This window comes from Eurosta solidaginis, chromosome 2 (genome assembly GCF_040869045.1).
Source record: "Eurosta solidaginis isolate ZX-2024a chromosome 2, ASM4086904v1, whole genome shotgun sequence".
In the NCBI taxonomy this organism is placed as follows: Eukaryota; Metazoa; Arthropoda; class Insecta; order Diptera; family Tephritidae; genus Eurosta; species Eurosta solidaginis.
In genome coordinates, this window is record NC_090320.1 from 281,355,527 (window position 1) to 281,378,684 (window position 23,158).

The 23,158-nt window shown below is 35.2% G+C and overlaps 1 protein-coding gene and 1 non-coding gene across 17 annotated transcripts in view; one reads left to right on the forward strand and one right to left on the reverse strand.

Annotated features, from left to right (window-relative positions):
* Window positions 1-395: 395 nt before the first annotated feature.
* Window positions 396-23,158, reverse strand: part of Wdr62 (WD repeat domain 62) — a 378,801-nt gene continuing 356,038 nt past the window's right edge. For 15 of the 16 annotated variants that reach the window (XM_067768221.1, XM_067768222.1, XM_067768217.1 and 12 more), the window contains 8 exons: window positions 19,604-19,715; window positions 9,348-9,452; window positions 9,098-9,252; window positions 6,507-6,585; window positions 6,365-6,445; window positions 5,618-5,809; window positions 5,368-5,533; window positions 396-5,302 (listed from right to left, as the gene is read on the reverse strand). In XM_067768221.1, the coding sequence (XP_067624322.1) occupies window positions 5,143-5,302; window positions 5,368-5,533; window positions 5,618-5,809; window positions 6,365-6,445; window positions 6,507-6,585; window positions 9,098-9,252; window positions 9,348-9,452; window positions 19,604-19,715 (1,050 nt within the window). In that variant the 3' untranslated portion in view covers window positions 396-5,142. Of the gene's footprint in view, window positions 5,303-5,367; window positions 5,534-5,617; window positions 5,810-6,364; window positions 6,446-6,506; window positions 6,586-9,097; window positions 9,253-9,347; window positions 9,453-14,209; window positions 17,186-19,603; window positions 19,716-23,158 lie in introns of all 16 variants that reach the window. The other variant, XM_067768227.1, reaches the window with a different exon arrangement.
* On the forward strand, window positions 21,033-21,103 carry TRNAG-GCC (transfer RNA glycine (anticodon GCC)). The gene has a single exon. It is a non-coding gene; the product is annotated as a tRNA-Gly (tRNA).

Sequence of the window (23,158 nt, forward strand, 5' to 3'; positions counted from 1 at the left end):
ACCACCACCTAAAATCCAATTTACGTTTTCATGAATCCAATTGACGGTTTCGAAAATCCAACTGACAATTCTAACATCCAATTGACGCTTTCTAAAATCCATTTCACCCTTTCTAAAATACAACTGGAAATGGTGTAGATTTTGGACTCCATTAGGCATTCAATAAAGCAATAATCAGATAATTAAAAATTTGTATTTTGTATGGAATATTGAGTTCAATAAGGACTTTAATGTAGAAAACGATACTAATTATTTCATCAACCCTCTGTGTGAAATCCGTATTATTTTTGCTCTACTTCGATTGTCTAAGATTAAATTTGAAAATTTGCAATAATGATCAGCGCGCAAAAAGCATTATGTAGCTAATAAATTCAAGATGCAAATTAGCTTCACCATTTTTTTTTTCAAAAAGAATTCATTTTTATTGTTTCTATATTTTAAAGTAATTTTTTTATTGTTTAGTTATCCATTTAGTTATGTATGTATGTCTTTTTGTTGAAGTCGGATTACAATACAACATAGTCTGGTTTTGTTTTGTTTTGTTAGTTCTCACATAGTGTTAATTGATTAATTTAAATAAATCGTTAGCGGTGTATAAATGTATCTTAATATGAATGTATGTATTCAGATGTACGTGTGTGTATAAATGTGTGTATAGTTGGGATAGGTTTGTGTGTATTGTTTAAAGTTAAATTTTCATATTTATTGTTGATCTAAAGTACAACGCTTGGTTCTTTTGTTTGTATTAATTTAAGTAGTAATTTTAAAGTAAATATTAAAATCTAATTTAGTTCTAGACTAATCAAATGGTGTTTGATATTTTTAGCGTTTTTTCTCAATTATAATTTAATTGGAGTAAAAATTAGATTTTTTTTAAGTCTAATGATCATATTTTTTTTAATTATTGAAGGTTTTTAGATATACATAAATTATAAATTTAATCATCAATACACTAGAGTTTTTAAGAACTTTGTGTTTTTGGCGAATGTTTAGTTTTTAGTTATAAATTGGTAAGATATACATATGTAAATGGAAACCCTTTGCAATGGCGTATTTAAATGTTTAAAAAAAATTCGTTTTTTTTTTTTGTTAATTTTGGCAGAGGAATTACTCTTTTTTTGCTTTATAATATACTGCTAATAAATGTATCGGAAGATAATTTTTACGTCGATTTTTTGGCAAATTTGAATAAAATTATTGAGGGCTTTCGACACAAAAACCTGCTGAAGTGGGGGAAATGACCTTGAATATGCAATGTGTAGAAATCGTATATCGCACATCATTGAACTCTTTGATGACTCCGAAACAACGCTAATATAGGACTTACTTCATTTTCATATACGATTTTAATAAAAAATGGTTGTCTTGTTGGGCACCCAGTGAAGCCATAGATATATAATTCAAATTCGAACTACATATCCCACACTTAAAAAAAAACATTTAAAGCGAAAAACTCTTGCATTTCGTTTGCGACCTAATGTAATTCTTTGTTTTGCCAAATATCTTCTAGGTATTTTAGTTATTGAATTCTTATGATTATACAATAGCAGTAAAATGTTGTGTCCCTCCTCGGACGCCCAGTATCCAGCTCAGAAGACGCAAAAAATCTTCCCCAGCGGATTAGGGGGCCTAGAATATAATACAGGTAAGATCGTAAGAGGCGACTAAACTACCGAACTGATTCAACGGGTTGTCTAGCGCAATCCTTTCAAGGGGTTGCTAGCGCAATTTATAGCTTCTACAACCCAATTGTCAACCTCACTTATCCATGGCAAATACTTTTTCCTTAGTACCGGAGCTCTGGCAACCCCAAGTTCCTCATGAATATGGGGTGGGAGGGCAGTATGGTCTAGAAGGTTCCATGTGGTCACACTAAATCGTTACCGATATGGTCGGTCTAGTACCTAAATGGCGATTGTTACCGAAACGTACAGGATCTATATCGATAACACTCTCCAAAACCTTCGAGCCGTATCGTTATCGCTACAACAACAACAACGCGAAAAATCGAATGTACGCCGCATTTAATGTAGCGAAATATTTACTATTGAATCAGTTATACAGATCGGCCGGTAAGGAATTATTAAGTTCTTCTGTTTTTCGTACGAAACACATTAAGAGTATTCAACTAAAAATAACTAAGTATCTTTAAGCATATGGCTGTCAAGCTATTGTAGCGTATTTAAGCCTTAGAAAAAATAATAAAGGGTGCATCCTTCATGGCTACCAATTAGATATCTTTATCCGCGTCAATTAACTCAAAAAAATCATCGAAGGTAGCAATTGAGTACAGACGCATCGTACTAGCAAGGCCATTACACAACTATAGTGATGTATTCCACGTGAGAGCGGTGTATCTGGGAATCACGCTGTCGTCAGGAAACCAACTAAACAGACCCGATAGTCACTGGAAATCATATTTGAGGAGTGCGTGTTAACTTTGCCCTGCACTAATAAGAAATGTTTCCAAATCATAGCCAAACTTAATCCCGTAGGTTCACTGATTGGTGTATTAGTATACTCTATACTTCTGTCTTAAAAACTACTTCATCGAATGTTTATTATTCTACATGCAGTGTTTGTTTAATTTACCAAACGGACGGAATGTCTCAGTTTCCGACTAATTTATAGGCTAAGGGGTTGTAGCATATATTAATGGTACCACAAAGAGCCAGCATGCTTCTTTGTTTGCTGAGGGGAAGCAACCTTAAAGGCGTTTTCATTTCTAAAAAGATGCCATCCTGTTGTTTCTTCTCCTCTCCCTCGTGAGTTTGTGTGTCCCTTTTACAAAATATTTTCCACAGGATGAAAAAAGTAGCTTCGTTACCTACAAATAGAGCCATTTTGTTAGCGTCAGGTATCTACTTTAACAGCTATATCTATACTAAGCCATACCAATTCCACTCCGCCTGTAATTACAACCTTGAATATGTTTTGCGCTATGACAGTTGCAAATTCTGTCGCCCTACATATTCCTTCGGCTAGGTTTTGATATGCCGATGGTTAAAACCATTATTCCGGGTTAGATATCGTATCCCTGTCCTAAGCTCTAGGCACATGATCGAAAATCATTATAAACACCTGTTTTACATACAAAATTTTATGAAAAAATTTCAGTCCAATGTTATACTATTTCTTCTCTCCACCCTATGTTGGCTTTAAGTGCCTTTAAAATTTGGCAAATCTTAGAAATTTCACAAACAAAAATATCTTACCTAATCTTTTCACTTTCCTATTTCCAATTGTAAGCCAAACATTACCAAAGCAAACGTTCAATTACTTCCCTCTGTTAAAGCCAATAAGAACATACATTTCCCTAAACTTAGCATACAACTATGAATTAAGGCAATTAAGAAAAAAAAATACATTAATCGCACTTAAATTGTGTTTTGTGTGTGTATACAATCAAGTGTGTATGTGTATATTAGAATGGGTCGAAATCAAAACTTGAAAATAAACGCACCTAAATTTAGAGCTAAAGTTAGAAGTTGATGGATGTTTTGCTCTACGTGTGCGATATTGTCGTTTTAAAATTTAGTAAATCGAGAAGAGGAGACTTTAAGGGCTGCAACTCATAAAGTAGACACAATTTAATCACGACTTCAGAGCTCACAAGGATATTAAGGTTTCAAGGGGTTGATAAGCGCAATACAAACCTTTATAGTTTCAGAGGGGAGGGGAGGGGAGTCCTGTTACAAATATGAATTTATAATGCACATATTTAGCAGGCGATGATCTGGCGACCCTAAGGTCCTCATGGAACTAGGAGGTGGGGGCGCGATGGTCTAAAAGGTTTAATGTGGCCATAATAATCGTTGCCGAGATGATCCGGTTAGTACCTTGATGGTGCTTGTCACCGGAACCTACCGGAGCTATATTCCGCAAAGGACATCGATAACACTCCTCAAAACCTTCGGGGAATGTTTTTATTGGTAATACAACAACACCAACAACAACAACAATATTTAAAGAAAAGTTAAATAACCAAGTTACAATCAAACCAACTATGGCGAGGATACAACATATGACAAAAAAAAAATAATTCCGGAGTACCCTTTTAACATAAACTCCAAATTTAGGTTTGGTTTTTTGCAACTTTTTTTCGACCTAGTCTAATCTAGTGTATGTGTGTGTATTTCTAGTATAGGTTACTATTCAACAACCATTAAAAAATTGGTTGTCACTCAGCTCTCAAACCATTTGACTGTAATTAGCCGTTGAGCTGTTTTTTTTACGAAAATTACTTTCACATTAACCGGTATATCGGAACAAACGTACAAACATACATACAATCTATAATACATACAAAAACCAATTAAAAATTTAAATTTAACTAATTAGTAGCGCACTTAATACTAAGTACTTAAAAAAAACCTATAACATAGATACATTTATATAGACTTGCTGCAAACTTAACAAACAAATTACAAAAAAAAAATTAGTATTATATGCAAAACAAGCGCAAAACAAATTGCGACTTGTTGGGAGCAAGTGTGTGTAGTTTTGTAAAATAAGGCCTTATTAAAAGTAGCTAACTTAAATTAAATTTAGTTGGTTAGTTTTTTTCACAACATCGAGTACACTCAAACACGCGCATACATACATATTCACAGTTACTTATATGTGTGTATATGAATATTATGCTCACTTTCATTCATCTTCAGCTTTTTTAAGCTTTTTTTTCTTATGCAAACACTCAACTTGTGCATTAAAATATGCTTATAAATTATGGGCTTTGTATTACTTTGTTTTTTCTTTTATTATTGTTTTCTCTAGTTACAATGACATGCCTAACTGTCGTTTTATATATTTGATAATTGTTTACATTTTTTAAAATAAAATACGCTGCATTTTTGTTTGCTTCACTTACATATTCTAATGACATAATTCTAGTTTTAATTAATTTAAATTTATATTTAATTAGTAAATCTCCAAAATGGAGTTGACACATTTAGATAAAATGTTTATCATTGATTGGCTTTTCATTTTCATCTAATCCTCTACCCAGTTAGTTTACATAGTTGCAATTGTTAAGTTTTTTTATAATTTTAATTTTTTACTTCTATTTGACTTAAATTATGTGTTAAATTCTGTTTCGCTGCTAATTTTGTTGCAGCTGCTGCCGACATCATTTCCAATGCACTAGGAGTTTTTCTCACAGTCGTCAAGTTTGTGCTTCATACGAAAATTACTCAAAAGATCAGCGCAATTATTGACCATCATTAGGTAATCGCCATTGTCAAGATTCGCTTGCTCAGTTGTCGTGTAGGTGTGATTAAGTTGTGAATTGGTTTTGTCATTTCTGGAAAATTCAAAAATCATTTTAATCACATTTAAGATAAACAATCAAATAACCATATAACTCACTTATTTTGTGTAATATTTGTCAACATATTTTGTGTCATAATCACAGCATTCTCCAATTCCTTTAACATTAGTGAATCTTCACAATTCTTTAAATTAGCATGCAATTGCATGACCGTTTGTGTTGTTGTATATAAATTATTTATAACATTATGTACTTGTGATTTGGCTGTGAAAGAACAAAGTTATAAAAATTAATTGCTATATAAAAATTAAACAAAAAAAAAAAAAACAAAAACATGTATGAACTCACGATCACTGCTCTCTAGCGCGCCAAATTCGGGCGCTTCAAACGCTCCACGTTGTTTCATAACATGCGGACTATTAAGGACTTTACTTTTATGATCGAATGTTAAATTACGCGGGCGTGGTGGCACTATGGGTTTAGAATTCGTTGAGCTACCGGGTGTCTCTTCAGAGCTAGAATCATCTTGTAGGGGGGCGGCTGGTAGTGATAAAAGAAAATTTAAATATAATATATAATATTTCTAACTGTTGTTTTTATGTACGGCTCAATTTTTCGCTCTTATTTGGAATCCAAATCTATAAATAAAGTATTGGTTGTAAAGATGGAGATTCGGGCTATTAGCGAGCTTTGAACAATTTTGGTCGTAGTGCTTTTGTTTAGCTATATTTTATTAAAATAATTTGTTAAAAATAAACGATTGTGAGCACACAAAGAAATCTATTTGCACTATGGCACTACTGTGAATATTTGCACTGCATTAACGGCAGTTGTGAGTTTTAATTGATTGATGGTAGTTGCTATTATACGCTAGATGGCAGCGCAATCTGTTAATAGTACAGCTGATTTCTGTTGATATTTGATAAGAGATTTGTATATTGGTTGCGCGAGATGCGCACGGGTCAGGCTCGTTTTGATTAATAGGAACCCTAGAACTATTGGTGTTATCATAGTATTAGATCTTTATATTGAATGTTACTTTTAATTCAAAACAAGAACTAAGAACTCGAAGTAAAAAAATTTTTTTATACTCACCATTACTGAAATTTGGTTGCATACCCTTTCGTCGATTGTTATTTGTATTGGAATTCTTATTGACATACTGACGATTGGCAGCTGCAATATAAAAATGTGACTAATATTTGTTCTAAATAATTACTTAAACAATCAAGCTTACCAGTGGGACCGTTTGTTCGATTTTGACTATTGCTGCCACTACTTCGGCCGCGATTGTTATCCTCATTCTCGGAATCGCTCTGTAAATAAGAAAAAAATATATGAAATAAGTATCCGTAATAAGTTTTCTTGGTTTTAAAATTTTAATTGGTTTTATTCCAAAGACGGGAAAATGTTTTACAGGGAGAGGATTCCTCTTGAGCGCCCGTCAGCATCAAACTATGCATGCATATTTTAAGGGCAGCGGGGAATTCTTTTCTATGAAGCGATGGAATGAAAAAAAATAAAAAAATAAAATTTATTCAAGTGTGACATTATTCTTTCTCTTCAACGTTTCATAAACAAAGAATGCCCCAAAGTTCTACAAAGAATTTAACAAGGTTACATGGGTATGGTGACAATGTAGCCCAAATCATGGCAACTAGTTATCAACCGTAGTAAAATATAGCTATTTCTTTTCACAAGGCCCTAGAAGCTCGCTGAATTTAGATCACTCTGAATTGTTGAAGTATTATTAGTACTGGCACCAAACTTGGTAGCAATGGGTCATGCATGCTTAATATAAATGACAGAATAAGGCCACGGCTTCCGTATTGCTATCGTGCGGCTATTGGCAAGTAAAAGTTATCTCGCAATCACTATGAACCCGCTCACATGACCTTCTATGTCATTAAATGCATTGTTGAGCCATTCCTTGCTTCAAAATTATTGGCAAAATGGCCGAAGCCCGAACTGTAATTAGGCCTCGAGAAGCGTCACTCATTACCCCTATTACGGGAAAATAAGATTACTGTACACCACGTTCTGCCCAAATTTCTCGCTTCAACACTAATACATTAACCAATATTTGTAAAAGCTTGACTGGCTAGGTCATGTCATAACAAGTGAGGAACTCTAAGTTCGGGTGAAACCGAACATTACATAACCAGCGTGCACTTGAAACGCTGTTGTGGGTGTGGTCTTTAACCGATTTTGATTATCTTCACTCAGCCTATATAATTTGGCAAGGATCGTGTCTCTGCCAAATTTCAATGTAACGACTTTGATTTACGGTTTGTTAAACTTCCAAATTTTCTTCTTCTAAATGTGGGTGGTGCCACGCCCATATTCCAAAATTTTGATGTGTTGCGTCATAAAACAATCCACCTACCAAATTTCACCAGCTTAGTGGTATTCGTTTTTGGATTAACTCATTTTTCAATTTTTCTAAATTTTCGATATCGAAAAAGTAGGCGTGGTTATCGTCCGATTTCAATCACTTTCAATACCAATCTATTAAGCCCGTATACCGAATTTGGTGAACATATCTTAATATTTGCTCAAGTTATCACGTTAACGGACAGATAGACGAACGTACGGGCGGACGGACATGGCTTGATCAATTTTTTTTTTCGATACTGATGATATTGATATATGGATGTCTATATCTATCTCGATTTCTTTATACCTGTACAACCAACCGTTATTTAAACAAAGTTAGGCAGTGTACAGCTGGGTATACAAATTAAAGAAGAAAAGTGTTCCTACCGGCAACCGTATTTGAAATCATAGGTAGAGGGACTCCCCTTATTCTGCCAATTGACGCCCGTTATCGCGAAACAGTGATAACTGGCGTGATTTATTAGGCAGCGGTCGGACGAGCGGTTAGCGCCAATAAATGATGGCGAATTTTTTGATATGAGTAAATAAGAGAAAGTCTAATGAGGATAGCACGAAATTTTGGTAAAAATAAATATAAAACGACTACTGCATGGAAAATAAATATTGATTAGAGGACGAATAGAAGACTAGCACCCTTCTAGATTCTGAAGCAACTCAATAATCATTGGGGAGAGGTATCGTTCAGAAACACAATTGGCCCTAACTCTCAAAACAAGAAAATCTAGTTCACGAATTAAATTAAATACATCTCTTTATCGGCTTCTAAAGATAATTAAATTTGCATTAGCTCTATAACCGTTCCTTATTTATCTATCATTCTCGGCTAGAAATTTGCGTAGCTTCTTTAATGCTTTAACGAATATTTTTTCGAAGACGTGAAACTGTTTTTGCTTGGTGTATCCGAATTTCCTGCTGCCGTGCTGAAGAGAAAATGTGCTGGTCTGCCTAACCGAAGTTCCCAAAATCAACTTTACTTTAGAAAATTGATTATAAAATTAGGCTGCTTCCCGGCAGTGTCTTAGCAAAATCCGATCGCATTAGGCATAAAAGAAGCTGGACAATTTGGAGGACAAACAAAAAAGCAACACATCACAAATTGGAAGAGCAGTTCTTCCCTAATATCTAATTGATCACCAACAGCTAATTGAGTGATTAGACAAGTTTTTTACAATAAAACCCTTAATGAGCTAAATTTTTTACAAACATCTATCTCATTAGCGTTAAATTGATTTCTATTTCAACAAATATTTATAAAAAACAGCACTTGGAAGCTACTGATTAATTGAGCAAATTGCAGTGTGGCGAAAGGAGAAAAAAAAATGTATTTGAATAAATATTCTAATCATTTAATTGAGTTTCTATGTGAAATTGCTATTAAAAACTGATTGAATTTTTCATGGATTTGGTTAAAAGTTCTATCATAAATCTTACCCCTTGATTAAGTACACCAATTGATGAGGTCGATGCGCCTAAGCCACCCGAACTCTTAATCTGCAAACTGTTTCGTTTCTGTGCAGATCGTGTCGAGGTACTATTGCGATATGCGACGCCGGGATTTTTGAATTGATTGGCATTTGATTTGCCAGCTGGAATAATAGTGCAAATATAATGATGTACAGATAATAATAGTAATAATCAAATTATTGAGAATTAAAAACAAAATAGTATTCCAGTTACTTACATTTACCCACATTGCCAATATTACCCATATGTAAATCACTTAGCGAGCAGGAACGACGCATTGATGAATCTTCCACAGGCATTGGTAGCAAACTTTTTGGATTGCCTGTAATGTATATCAATGAAGTTAATTAGGTGACAAAAGGGTCTTTAATTAAACTAAACATAAAAATATAGTAAAAAATTGTGAACAATGTTATATACTTAAATTTAAAGTAGACGGGAAATTACCAACCAAAGTTAATTACTAATAATAAGTGTAAAAAAAAGTTTAAAAATTATTTGAATTAAAAAAAAAAATTTTAAAAAATATTTGAACAAAACTAGTAAAATTAAAATTTTAACAAATTGTGATAATCGAAATAAATTAAATAAAAAATAAAACATTAAAAAATTTAAACTATAATTCTGAAGATGTTTCCGTCACTCACGACTTCCGTCACATGACAGAGCATTTCTAAAATTTGACTCCCTATCTATGAACTTCATCGGTCGGCCTATAAGAAGTTTAACTTCATATGTAATATGATAATAAATATGCCTTCATGTGCATCACCAGGCCGTACTAATGCGACTTAGGTTTCATATTGGAAGCTCTGCGGTCAATTCAATGTAACTTGCTTCTGTCACATGAATATTAAAGAACCCTGACTTCAGTTTTAGAATCTGTGAATTATAAGAAATTTAATTTGGAGACAGTGACATAAGACTGACGCTTATGGTATGTGCTGGCTGGAAGCAAAGCACTGGCTGTAAAGCGGTCAGACAGATGGTTCTGGACTAGCATGGACCACAAAGCTCAGTTTAGTCGTGACTAATAGTAATTTTAGAACATCGTGCATATAGTTTACAGTTTTAGAGAAAAAGTAGAGCCGGAGAACAAATACTGCATACCCTTAGGCTCAAATATTTGACATCGACGGCTGAGTATAAGACTGATTTATCCCAGCTGCTTACACGAGTACAATGCAAACCGGCCTGTCTCAGTAAACGTCTCAGACTATGTGATATAAGGAAATATAAAGAAGCTGTAAGGAGTCTCAGATGTTTGAGTATACCATTGACGCCAAGAGCTCAGTAATATGTTTGAGTTGTACTCAATTCACTACCGGTTTCGATTACATTTTCGAAACATAAGAGCCAGGAAAATGAATAATGATTTAATTTATTTTGTTTTGTTTATTTTCCGACAGGGTGGATAAATGATGTATATTGGAACGATTTTCCGTCATCTCTTGTAAAATTTGGTTTCGAGACAAACCGTTTTCGGCGTTGTGCCATGTTTTAAAGTTACATATTTTTACGACGACAGATGAGTAGAAGATTATTCTATCCCTGTAGCGGCCTATCTAAGCAAACGTCTGAAGGACGTCCTGCCTGTGGTATTTTTCATATAACCCAATATAAAGATGAAAGTTCTTGTTCAGTTTAATGATGACTGTAGGGAGCTTAGATATTTTCTTCGGTCTATTACACTGCTTTACAAAAACGAGCTTTAGTTATGTCCTATGAACCAAATACACGTTTTCGGAAAGGGGAGAAAAAATAAAAATACACGTGTATCGGCGATTTTCATGTACACGTCAGAATTTTTTTTTTATGTATATGTAATATAAAGCTCGTTGTATCCGGACAGGCGGACAGACGGACACTACGAGCTTCATACTTTATACAAAAAAAAAAAAATTCCCCTTTCCGAAAAAGTATATTTGGTTCATAGGACAGAATGTGTGTAACGCGGTGTTATTGACGCCAAGCGCTCAATAGAAAACCTGGGTAGCAGTAAATTGACGTAAATTTTTAATTACAGTTGTGAGACACTGTAGTCCCGAAAATGAATAATACATTTTCACTGCATATTGTTCGGCTAAATTTTTGACATTGATGGCTGCGTAGAAGTTCGATTTGTGCCCACTCTCTTCATGAAAATGGCTTTTCTCAGCAAAAACCTCAGAGACGCTATATCTAACGAATTTTCAATATAAGTAAATAAAGATATGTTTGATGGCATGATGGGTCTAAAGAGGAACTGAAGTCGAACGTAAGGGCTGCGAGAAGAAAACGACGGGTCCGTGAGGAGGTCTGAAGATGCCCGGGAGGTGAACCTGAGGAATAAAATCCTTTGCTAGAAGCAAATAAAAAGCAGCCTTACGACAACATAGACTCCAACTTGGAGATCGATGAGAGACTTTTTATCAAAGAAAAATATATAAAATTTCACTAGGACCAGGAATCGAACCAGAACTTTCGATCAAATATAGATAAGTCTGATAAGAACCGGGATTCTGTGATGCATTTTTGATAAAATAAAATATAAGGAAGTGTGATAAGGGCCGGTTGTCGATGACGGTTTTTTTTAATCAAAAATGTTTAGAAGTCTTATACCGAGAGTCGAACCAGAGGACTCGTTTTAGAAGTTCTGACAAACTCATATACAAAGAAGTTTGTTGGTGACCGGAAGGGGAAAGGGTTGAGGGAAATTTTTGACAAAAGTAAATAAAAAGTAGTAGGGTATGCGACGTCGCAGAGAATGAAAAAACATAAAGATGTCTGATGAGCACAGGGAGTCGTGCTCGAGAAGGCGAAGATTACTTTTTAACAAAAACAAATATAAGGCAGCCTAATAAGAACGAGGAGTCGAGCCTTATGCCCCTATTACCGTTTACAACTCAACTCTGGTTGAGTTGAAATTTCGCAATTTGGTATTACAGATTACAACTCAACCTGTCAAAAAAAATTTCGGTTGAGTTGTCTAGTCTTACAACTTTTTGTGGCATTGCCGTTGACAACCTTGTGTTGGTGTAGTTGTCAAAGACGTCAAAATCTTACAACTGCTTACTAGCAGTTGTCTCATGCAATTTTGCAGTTGTTTTGAAAAAATGTTACGTTTTAGAAGACGGTTCACCACTTAATTTTTAACAAAGATGTTCAAAGTTGATATCAAAAGACACGTTTCGACCTCCGATTTAAGAATCCGAAAACAAAAATTGTAATTCTTTGCGACAGCATGGCACTGCTAATACGCGTCCAAAAATATCGAGACGCGTATTAATCTCGAGAACAATAATCCGAAGGCGGAAAAGAAACATTTTATCTCTTGTCCGGAGATATTTGTAGTTGAAGTTGGCGATTTTCATGTGGGTGTTGTAATGTTGTTGTCTTTTTTCGGTTTTTGTTTAATATCTTTTGAAGGAGTTAAAATTTTTATTTTCCGCCTTCGGATTATTAATACTGATGCCAAGACGCATCGTTTAATACCTCTCTCGATATTTTTGGACACGTATTAGCAGTGTCATGCTGTCGTAAAGAATTACCACAAAAATTAAAAATTTTATTTCTAATAAAATCTAATTTCATGTGGTTGTTGTATTTTGCCAGATTTTTTGTACACAGCTATGCAGAAAGGTGTTGGACTCAACCAGAGTTATTTTTACGAATCGCGGCCAAAGGCCGCCAATGCAAAAAGATGTTCTGTGCAAAAAAAAACTGTGGAACGGGCCACATATTTCGTACCCTCTCGGGCCATTTTGTGGGTCTTTGTAAATATCTTTCAAAAGAAATAAAATTTTTAATTTCCGCTCTCGAATCCTAAAAACGGAGATGGAAACCCGTCTTTTGATACCACCTTTGATAAGAGTTAGATGGTGCACGGGCTTATAAAACGTTACCAAAAAAAAAGCAAAACATTTAAAGCCGGTAGTTAAACCTTTTTTAATCAAACAATAATCAACAATTTTGTACACATTTCTAGAAAAAACAAAGTTTAAACGAATTACATTGAATAACTTTTTGACCTTAGTTGGACGAGGCTGGCCGCAGTTCGGATGCAGCCAAAATAGGTGAAATAATTATGCGAGTCCCATTGATACTTATCACTACTCCTGGGAATGCCATTTGAGTAAAATACAGTTTTTTCTGTTTGGGTTTTAATCTACTTCGCACAAATATTCTCCTCAATAATATCTAAAACCAGTCCAACACCAAAATCATTTCCACATCATATTTGATAGCTGCCGTCAGCAAGGAATCGGAGTATGGCGCATAATTTTAAAATACGAACGCGTATGCGGAAATGGTCCTTAATTTTGTTTAGTACTGAGTAAAATGCTTCCTTTCAAATCTGCAAAATAACTTCATATGAAACTCATTATTTGTTTGTCACTTAAACATTTTCTTACTTGGTGCTTGGTAGTTCCAAGGGATTGGAATGATCACGCGAATGTTTTCCGTATTCGCGAAATGTCAATCACCAACATTTTTGTCATTATAAAATAGATTTCATATAATATTAATAAAAAAATCACATTTGAAAATGCTTAAATTTCTGCCACAAATTGATCAGCTGTTTATTTATCTGTCAAATCATCACTTTCTGAAGTTGGCAACTCAATTCAATTTCAACTGAAATAAGTTGTAATTCGTAATACCAAACAGGAGTTGAGTTGTCTTAAAGTTGAGTTGTTTTAATTACAACCCAACTAAGTTGAGTTGTAAACGGTAATAGGGGCATTAAGGTTCGACATTGAATGCATAATTAAAACAAAAGTAATATAAAAGTTAAGAAACATTTAGGTGCATATTATAAAATATAATTTCTAAAGTACAGAAGAGAACATAAGCTGGAAAGATGATAAAATATGAAAACGAGTTTTATGGATTTTTGTAAACGAAGAAGATTTGAGCGCCGTGTATGTGCTAGTCTTTTTGTTTTATGTAAAATGATGGTGGAAAAAACACTTTAAAAAACAACAAAATATGCCACATATTCAACCAAATATTTCATTGCAGGTGAGGCCACAATAAATTTTGCGCCAGTGAAAAAACAAAAAGTTACAATCAAAAACAAGTCATATTTGAACGCACGCAGCAAACCTCGATCCTTCTCATCGAAATCGATGCGCATTTTCTCACTCTCGTGCTCGCTAACACGCAGCTCCACATCATCATCGGCTTTCACCTCTTTCGCCAACTCAACCTCGTCATCATCAGTTGATGAGTGCACAGCAGGCGGTGATTTACCAAACAAATCGCTACGTTCCAAAACATCAGGTAGGCTAACATTGCGTTTGATATGACGCGCATACGCGCATAAATCAGCATCATTTACGTCAGCGCATATGCGACGTTGCTCATTTTCAATATCTTTCTCAATGCCCTTAGCAAGCATATCAAAATTCATTGTTAAACTTTTTACATAACCTTTCTGTTTAGAATTACATTCGAAAGGACGCATGCGCGATTCGGTAGCAATGCGTATTTGCTCCAGCTTGCGTTCCTCCATTTCGATTAGCTTTTGTATAATATCGATTTTTTGTGCGATATTTTTACATTGATTACTTGTAGTGGTATCAAGGCCAGCAGGTGTGCCGCCGACGCTGCCGCTTGTCTTCTCCACATTAGCCATGTTCTTTTTATATTTTGTATCACGTTCGCGCTCTTGCTGTATCTCATCAAGCACCGCCTGTAACTCGGGTTTTGTATACAATTTTAGGCTATCCATATTCATATTCTCATGCTCATTACCATTTTCAGCGATATACATTTCGAACGAACGCTCACCACCATAATCGCTTGGCAAGCTACCTACGAGCGGCGGTGGCGATGGCTCATTGCGATTTACATCATTTAGTGGACATGTTGATTCACGCGCAATAGCGCTACCCGTATTACTGTCGCTGCCACATGAAGCTGCACGCTTCTCACTTGGCGTATACTTAATTTGCGATACAGTATTAAAGCGCACTGCTACCTTAGGTCGTCCGCGCGTGCGCATGCTTGTAGCGCGGCGTGATACAGCCGTTGTAGACTTATCAGCGTTTGTATCGAACTTTGATACTTTTTTCAAGCAGCTAGGTGTAGTGAGCGCGCCACTGCTAACTGATGTGCGCATACCACTTGTCTTCTTTGCATGCAATTCTGCTTGCTTTTCGCGCTCAAACTTTTGTAAATTACGCTCGAATTTACGCACAACGCTAGCGGTACGCGATTGACAGCGCCCATCCGTGGTGTCGACATCGACAGCGCAAAACTTTGGCGTGTTATCTTTAGGCGCGCTGCTAGCATGCGCGGTTTCTACATTTGAAGTTAAAGTTGACACTAGATTGTGTGGTTTTGCTGGCACAGGCGGCTTTGGTTTAACCACTTTTTTTGCAAACAACTTGTCTTCATAGGCATAGCGCGCGCTCTGTAATGGATTCGTTGTGTGTTGCTGGCGATGCTGCGCGAAATCTTGACTTAAGCTTTTATTCACGCCCGAATTGTATTGTTTATTCTTGCAGCTAAGCGTTGGGATTTCATCCGCTTTGGTACATGTGCGTGGCGCATCAGCAATTCTAGGATATGTTATTGAACTGGGCAGTTGCTTTTGCGGTGGTGGTGGTGTTGCTTTTGCTTGCACGCTTTTCGTTTTAAAATTCTCCAAATTATAACTGGACATATCAAAGCTCTCATATGGTAGCGACGAATTTTGCATATTACGCTGTTGCATATAATAATCAAAGCTGCCATAGGCATTTGGACTCGAGCCATACGATTTGGTAACCAATTGAGTTGCAGTAGCTGCAGCCGCCGCGCTTACAGGTCCATGCAATATAAAATTGCGTATGCCAGCATGACGCTGCACTTGCGTTTCCATAGGCGCGCTCTTACAATCACTATCATCTGAGAGTACGCTCTCCATACTATTACAATAACTGCCTTCATCCAAGCATTCATCCGACAACAATGACTCCTGACTTTTGCGTTCACCAAATTGTGGCGTTAGAAAGAAGCTGGCGCTTGAGTGGCGCTGCGTCTCTAAGAAGCGCGCTTCATCAATTCGACGCGTTTCAAATTGTTGCTCGGGCGCCAATATATCGGAAAGTGAGACGTTGCGATGACATTGATAGAACTCTTGATAAATGTAATATTCTGATATAGCGCGCTTTGGTGTTGGTGGTGTTACAGCGCCGGGCGAATACATTTGATAGGGTAAAGTGTGTGTAAGGTGTGCGGCACTTGCTGTTGGCGTCAAATTAGGAATTTGTCTGTGCGCGTAAATAGGTGGCGACAAACACGACGGCACCGATTGTGATGTGACGAGTTGCGTATAGCGTCCGCCCAGCTTAGCATCATATAAATCCACACCAATATCATCCAAGTCACCATATTTATTTTGTATGTCTGCAATCATTTTCTCTGTATCCGCTTGTATCATATCGAGTATGGTGCGCGCATCCTCCGCATATACCGAATGACGTTTTGGTTCGGTTATTATAATGCTACTCTTATTATCCGCTGACCATTCAACCTCCTCGTGTACTGGTGAAACAGGACATGATTTATAATGCTTTAGTATACTTGGCGTGCGACGTGCATTGCCTGCTGGATTACGTTTGATGCGCGTATGCTGTCCATGCGCTGGTAGTGTTGAGCTATTGAACGAGTTTGTTGTTGCCTGTTTGCCAGCGCGTTGTTTGGTATTTGCTTGCTCTTGTGTTGTAGCAATGCGTGCATTTGGCGCCATAAAAGGTACGCCTGGCGGTGGATGTATTTGATGTACGCCAACATGATGTGGATATGATGGATAATGTTGTTGTACTTGTCGCATTACTTGACAATTTTGTTGCATGACAGAGCGCGATGCAGCGCAATTGAAAAAATGTTGTGATTGTTGTTGTGGCTGCTGCTGATTAAATGTTTGCTGTTTAGGTGCGCGCGCATAAGGTGGGTAAGGTGTTGCTGTTTGATATTGTTGTTGTTGCATTGTAGTTTGTTGTGCGTATGATTGTTGTTTTTGCAGAGATGGCGGCGGTGAACTATAATAACTAGCGTACTGTTGGGATTCAGTAAGAGGTTCTACTGATTAGTAAAAATCATTTTGAATATTAGTTTTAATTAAAGTTAACAGTAGCAATGCGTTAGTCCATATTTTTTAATTTCAAGCGGCATGTTTTATGGAGAGAATTAAGAGGATTTAGGATAAAGACAAAGAGAAACAGATATATAATGAGTATAAGCATATGGGGATGGCTAATATTAAATGTGAATTAATAATACAGTCGCGGTAATCACAGTTTCGTATAACTAAGGCTAATTTTGTCGCTTACTAACTTTAACGTACTTAAAACTCCGTAATCTTTTTTGTTATGTTAACTCTGTCGCGAGCAAGGGCACTGAAAGGGAGAGTGCAAGGCACAATTACGATATGTGCTTAACGTGAGTACCTGTCGATGGAAGACTCAACCCCACGGTGTCAGACACGGATCTAATTGCATGATCAATGGCCCAACTATCGGCTCCATGTTGCCTCTCCTCAACATTTCAGTGCACGAATCATTGGTACCAATTAGCTTGTAATCGGGCAACTAAATTACATGTTCTTACTTTGGTTAAATAGGAGTCTATCAAGCTCCATCCATTTTATGGATAATGGCATCCGGTTGCTGGACAACTCCACCCTGAATTCTAATACGTGTAATTCTATGCACAAGTATTTCGCTGTAACATGTTCTGATTTTTGCAAAAGCATCAGATACGTGATACGGTCCCACAATTTTAATACAAGTATTAGGGAAATGTGAGCAATCCTTTCTGAGCACCAGGAATCTGAATAAAACTATCTGGTTTATTTGGCAACAGACAGTGATATTGACAAGTACTTACAACAAGAACACTCGCATGATACATCTCGCTAAACATCTTACTTACCCACCTGCACCAAAATACATCTCATTAGCCAGTTACTAGTGCGTTTACTTAAGGTCATATGCTTAGGTCCAACGAAGTTTCCAAAAACTTCAAAAAGAAGGGTGGGCACTAACCCACTCTTACAATTATCCATAATTACCCACAACGAGACACCATGTTGCAACTGAATTACCAGCTAAACGTTCCTAATTCAGTTTTATCTGCAACTTTCCACCTGCATTATTTCCTACATTTATTTTCTGCATTATTTGCTACTTTCATACAATTCCATTTATACTCGTCATTGTATTGCACATCTTTATATTCTTCCTATTCATTTATCAACTTTGTACAAGTTTGGGATGTATCCAACCATTCCTTTGACCTTCCGCAGAAACGATTTTGAATTACTTGTGCACAGACCAACACGTATTAAGGCAGCTTACTCCATGTGAGAAGAGTACTATGGGTAAACTTTTTGCCAATCTCCCACCGAAGAAGACAGCATAACTGCGCAGAGAATGCTATAATGTCTGATTCGGTGACTGAAGCGACCGCATTACTCCGAAGAGAATACTTTATTGCCAACTCCAGCGAAGAAGGGACTGCCTAACTTCATTAAGCATGCTTCATTGTTAACTTCCACAAATACGACCTGAAACCACAGTCACCGCGATTCTCCCACAAGGGGGCCGAACCCATAGACAGGAAGGTGAGACCTGAATACAATGCAATATATCAGATCACAACTATCTTTTCCTGCTGCCGCGGTGACAGTTATTAAAGCCCTTGTTTAGGGTCCCGCAGATGGTACACAGCGTCCATAACTGCTCCCTTTCGAGTAGTTGCCACTCACGGATTGGATAGCCATGGTATTATGGTCGCCTTTTACGACCGGTAACCCACCGTGGGCATATTCTGACCCCTAACCCACTGGGGGGAGTGCAAGGGACAGGTGGCAGTTTCGGCATACATCTGTCGATAACAGTTTTACAGTTACTATAAATCAAAAACTTAATTAAAGGCCGGCCACAACCCCCCGGTTAAAAGGGCGGCAAGGCATGCCTTTCGTCAAAGGTGAATAAAATAATGACTCAAAAGTTCGAGAGGTGAAAAAACATTTAAGCCGGGGTAGTACCGGATTCATATCCGGAAAATGACCTCCCACAAACGTACTACTTACCCATAACCTTCAGGAAATATTTTTGATGTAACAGCAGTAATAACAACATAGCCTGGCCGCATTTGGAAAAGCTGAAAGCTTGGAATTTCAAAGGAGGGGCGCTGTGGCATATATTATTTTTAAGAAACTTTTTTCTCGAAAATGTTTCGTATTCAAGAATTTTTAACTTAATTTCGAAACTCTAGCTTACTTCAAAACACGTACATTACTTAACGGGCTCGTGCATAAAATTGATCAATTGCTCAGACTTGGCTTCTTCCGTTCATACTATGAAACTCGAGTCAGAACAAATGCTTTCTTCTTATGCATGAGATCAAATAATTTCACAAAACCAAGTATCAATTGCTTATTATTATTATTATTATTTTTTTTTTTTCTTTTTAATATTTATTAACATATTCACTCACCTGTCTTTGCAAAGCGATTTGCCGCAACTGCCGATCTAGACGCATTATCCATATTGGCCGCCAGACTTAGATCCGAAATGCTATGACTACCACGAAGTGTTCGATAGCCAACCTATGAAAAAGATACAAAATTAATAGATTAACGAAACAATTTATCATGCCAAATCTCAAGTTAGTAGGAGTATGTTAATATGAGCAGACACGATAAAAAGCACTGACGTTTAGTGACATACATATGTAAAATCAAGCGCTGAGTGGAGGAACGCGCAATTTCGGCCGCCGCTTCGGAAATATTATATCTTATACTATTTTTGAAGAGCGCCGCTTTTATAAATGCTACCTCAGAACTTTGTTGCAAAAAAACCTCATTTCAGCTGAAAATGTATTTAATTGATGTTTGAGTTAGAGCGCTCTTTATAAATTTTCAAAAGCGGGTTATTTACATTGTTCGTCCGCCGAACTAGGCGGATCTTCCACCTAGCCTACGATATGTACGCGGTTAGATATTCAAGGAGTGGAGTATTAGTATTTCGATGACATTAAAGTAAAAAAATGTAGAGGCATCTAATGATTCAACTATATGGTTGGCTAATCTATACAGAAACAACATACCTTTTTTCAGATTGTCAAAACCTGCGTGTTGGTGTTAGACGAATGGAATGGAAAGAAAACATAAAACTTCGCAATTCATGTATGTTGTGGAAAAATAATGCGCTAAATTAGATGCATTTACTATAAAAATAACTGAAAGTAATGTGAAACTATTTTTTTATGAAAAATTACCACTGCAGTAAATTATTGTCAATGTCTTGGTTACATATTTCGTTTTCCATCTCCTTCCCAGTAGAAAATATCTCGAGCGCTCCCTTGATGAACAGGAATAGAGCGATCTTTTTAAGCAACAGGGGATCAACTATAGAGCTGCACATTAGCGTGTGATCTCCTACCATATTTCTGGGAGCAGAATGCGATCATTGCTTTTTAAACCTTTCTGTTTTTTTGAGCAAAGTGGGATATTTGCCTCAAATATAATAAATCCATCGAAAATAACTGTTTTTGATCTTCTCAAAATAAAAAATTTGTCATTCTTATATAGTCAGTGACCCCCCCGAAAACCGAAATTTGAAAAAATCTTGTGTGAAATTTTCGACGAACGCTTTATTTTAAGCGTGAACTGGACCGGCGGACAAAGTAAAATCGCAGTTAGGGACTACAAGATATTTAGCTATCATTCATCATATAGTTGAATTCATTAGCTGCATTGTTGTTTCCAGTTTGCTTCTTCTTCGCAAACCATTATCTTTGTTGTGCTGTGTACATATGTATGTATTTATAGTTTGTCTGCAACAACAACTTTTCAGCGCATTGATAATGTCTCCCAACCCAGCATATTACTGAAGTTGCTGTTTAAGCAAGTGTTGGGCAACAAGCATCGGTGGTTCAGTGGTAGAATGCTCGCCTGCCACGCGGGCGGCCCGGGTTCGATTCCCGGCCGATGCACACACACATTTTTTTTTTATTTTTTTATTTTAATACATATTTTCTTTCGTAGAATGCTGTCTTAGGTCAAGGAGAAATTTTTATTTGTTCGAATTGTTTAACGGATGAATGAACATTTTTATTCGAATTAAATCAGTTTTTTTTTTTTTTTAATTTTAATGAAATCTAAATATTTTTTATTTCTACATTGTGTTGTTACTTTTTTTAAATTGCTTTTTAATTATTCTTTCTATTTTTTTTTTTGGTACATTATTATTTGTATTTATTTTTAAGTTTTTATTAAAATTAATTGGTTTTGTTTGCATAAATTTAAACTTTTACTTTTTTATTTTATATATAAGGACTTTTAGTTTTTTATATATTATTCCATTAGTTATTTTTTCAAACTACAAATAAATTTTTTTTAATGATTTCTTAAAATTTTAAAATTTATGTCAATCATAAGTTTGTTTAATATGAAGTGAAAATATTTTAAAATTATAAAATCCTTTTTTTGTTATTATTTTAAAATTTAAAAAATTTCATTTTTTTTTTAAATTTTATAAATATTTTTATTATGAAACAAAATTTTGTTTTGAAATTTCTATTTTTTTTATATTTCGATTTAATTGATATTCTTATTTTTTTCATGTTTTTTAATTTTAATGAAATCCAAAAATTTTTCTTATTTCTACATTGTGTTGTTACTTTTTTAAATTGCTTTTTAATTATTCTTTCTATTCTTTTTCGTACATTTTTATTTGTATTTATTTTTAAGTTTTTATTAAAATTCATTGGTTTTGTTTGCATAAATGAAAATTTTACTTTTTTTATTTTATATCTAAGGCACTTCTAATTTTTTATATATTATTCCATTAGTTATTTTTTCAAACTACAAATAAATTTTTTTTTAATGATTTCTTTAAACTCAATGAAATTTTAATATTTATGTCAATCATAAGTTTGTTTAATATGAAGTGAAAATATTTTAAAATTATAAAACCCTTTTCTTATTATTTTAAAATTTAAAAAATTTAATTTTTTATTTAATTTTATAAATATTTTTATTATGAAACAAAATTTTGTTTTGAAATTTCTATTTTTTTTATATTTCGATTTAATTGATATTCTTATTTCATATTATTTTAATTTATCAATTATGATCATTTTATTTTTTGGGATATTTATAGCATTATTTGCGAATCATTTAAAGGAGTATTTTGGAACAACTTCGGGATTATTTTAGGAACAGTTTCGAGGCTACTTCTGGGCCATTATGAACTATTTTCTGATCATTTCGGGATTGTGTCTATACTATTTCGGGGTTGCGTTGGTGATCATGTAGGTACTATTTAACTATAGTTTTCGGGACAATTTAATATCATTTCGGGATCAATTTGCAACTATTTTGATATAGTTTTTGGGATTATTTCGAGTTTATTTCAGTACCATTTCAAATATGCAAGAACGATTGGGACTATTTCAGTATTATTTTTGGATCATATTGAGACTACGTAACATCCGGATGGCGTTCAGCTTACAGCATTTACAGATTGTTTTAAGGATCGTAGTGAGATAGGACCATCGGCATTGGTTTCAAGTTTATTTCGGTACTACCTACGGTTGTTTTTATGACTATCTTCACAATTCAGGACTGAATTTGTTATCATTACCTATTCGAGACAACTTAAAAACTGATTTGAGAACGCTTCGGGATTGTTTTAAGTATTATACCTATAGGGACTATTCCTGAAATCGTTATTACTCAATGGTTTGTTCGATGGAGAACAAACAAGAAATAAAATCCTTTAGATTAAAACACAAATGTAAGCGATATGCATGTGAATGTCAAACAAATATTTAATCTGTGAATCAAAAAACACTTTATTTCTATGAATTTTTAAGCCAATCAAAATATAAAATGTATGAATTGATGCTAAAATGTATATGAAAATAGCACATGACAGAATTTGTTTATGTAAAATGGAACAAAAAATCTAAAAATTGTTAAGTTTTTCATTAAATTACGCGCTAAAGATATAAGTATGTACATATGTACAATAGTTTTTAGTAAAA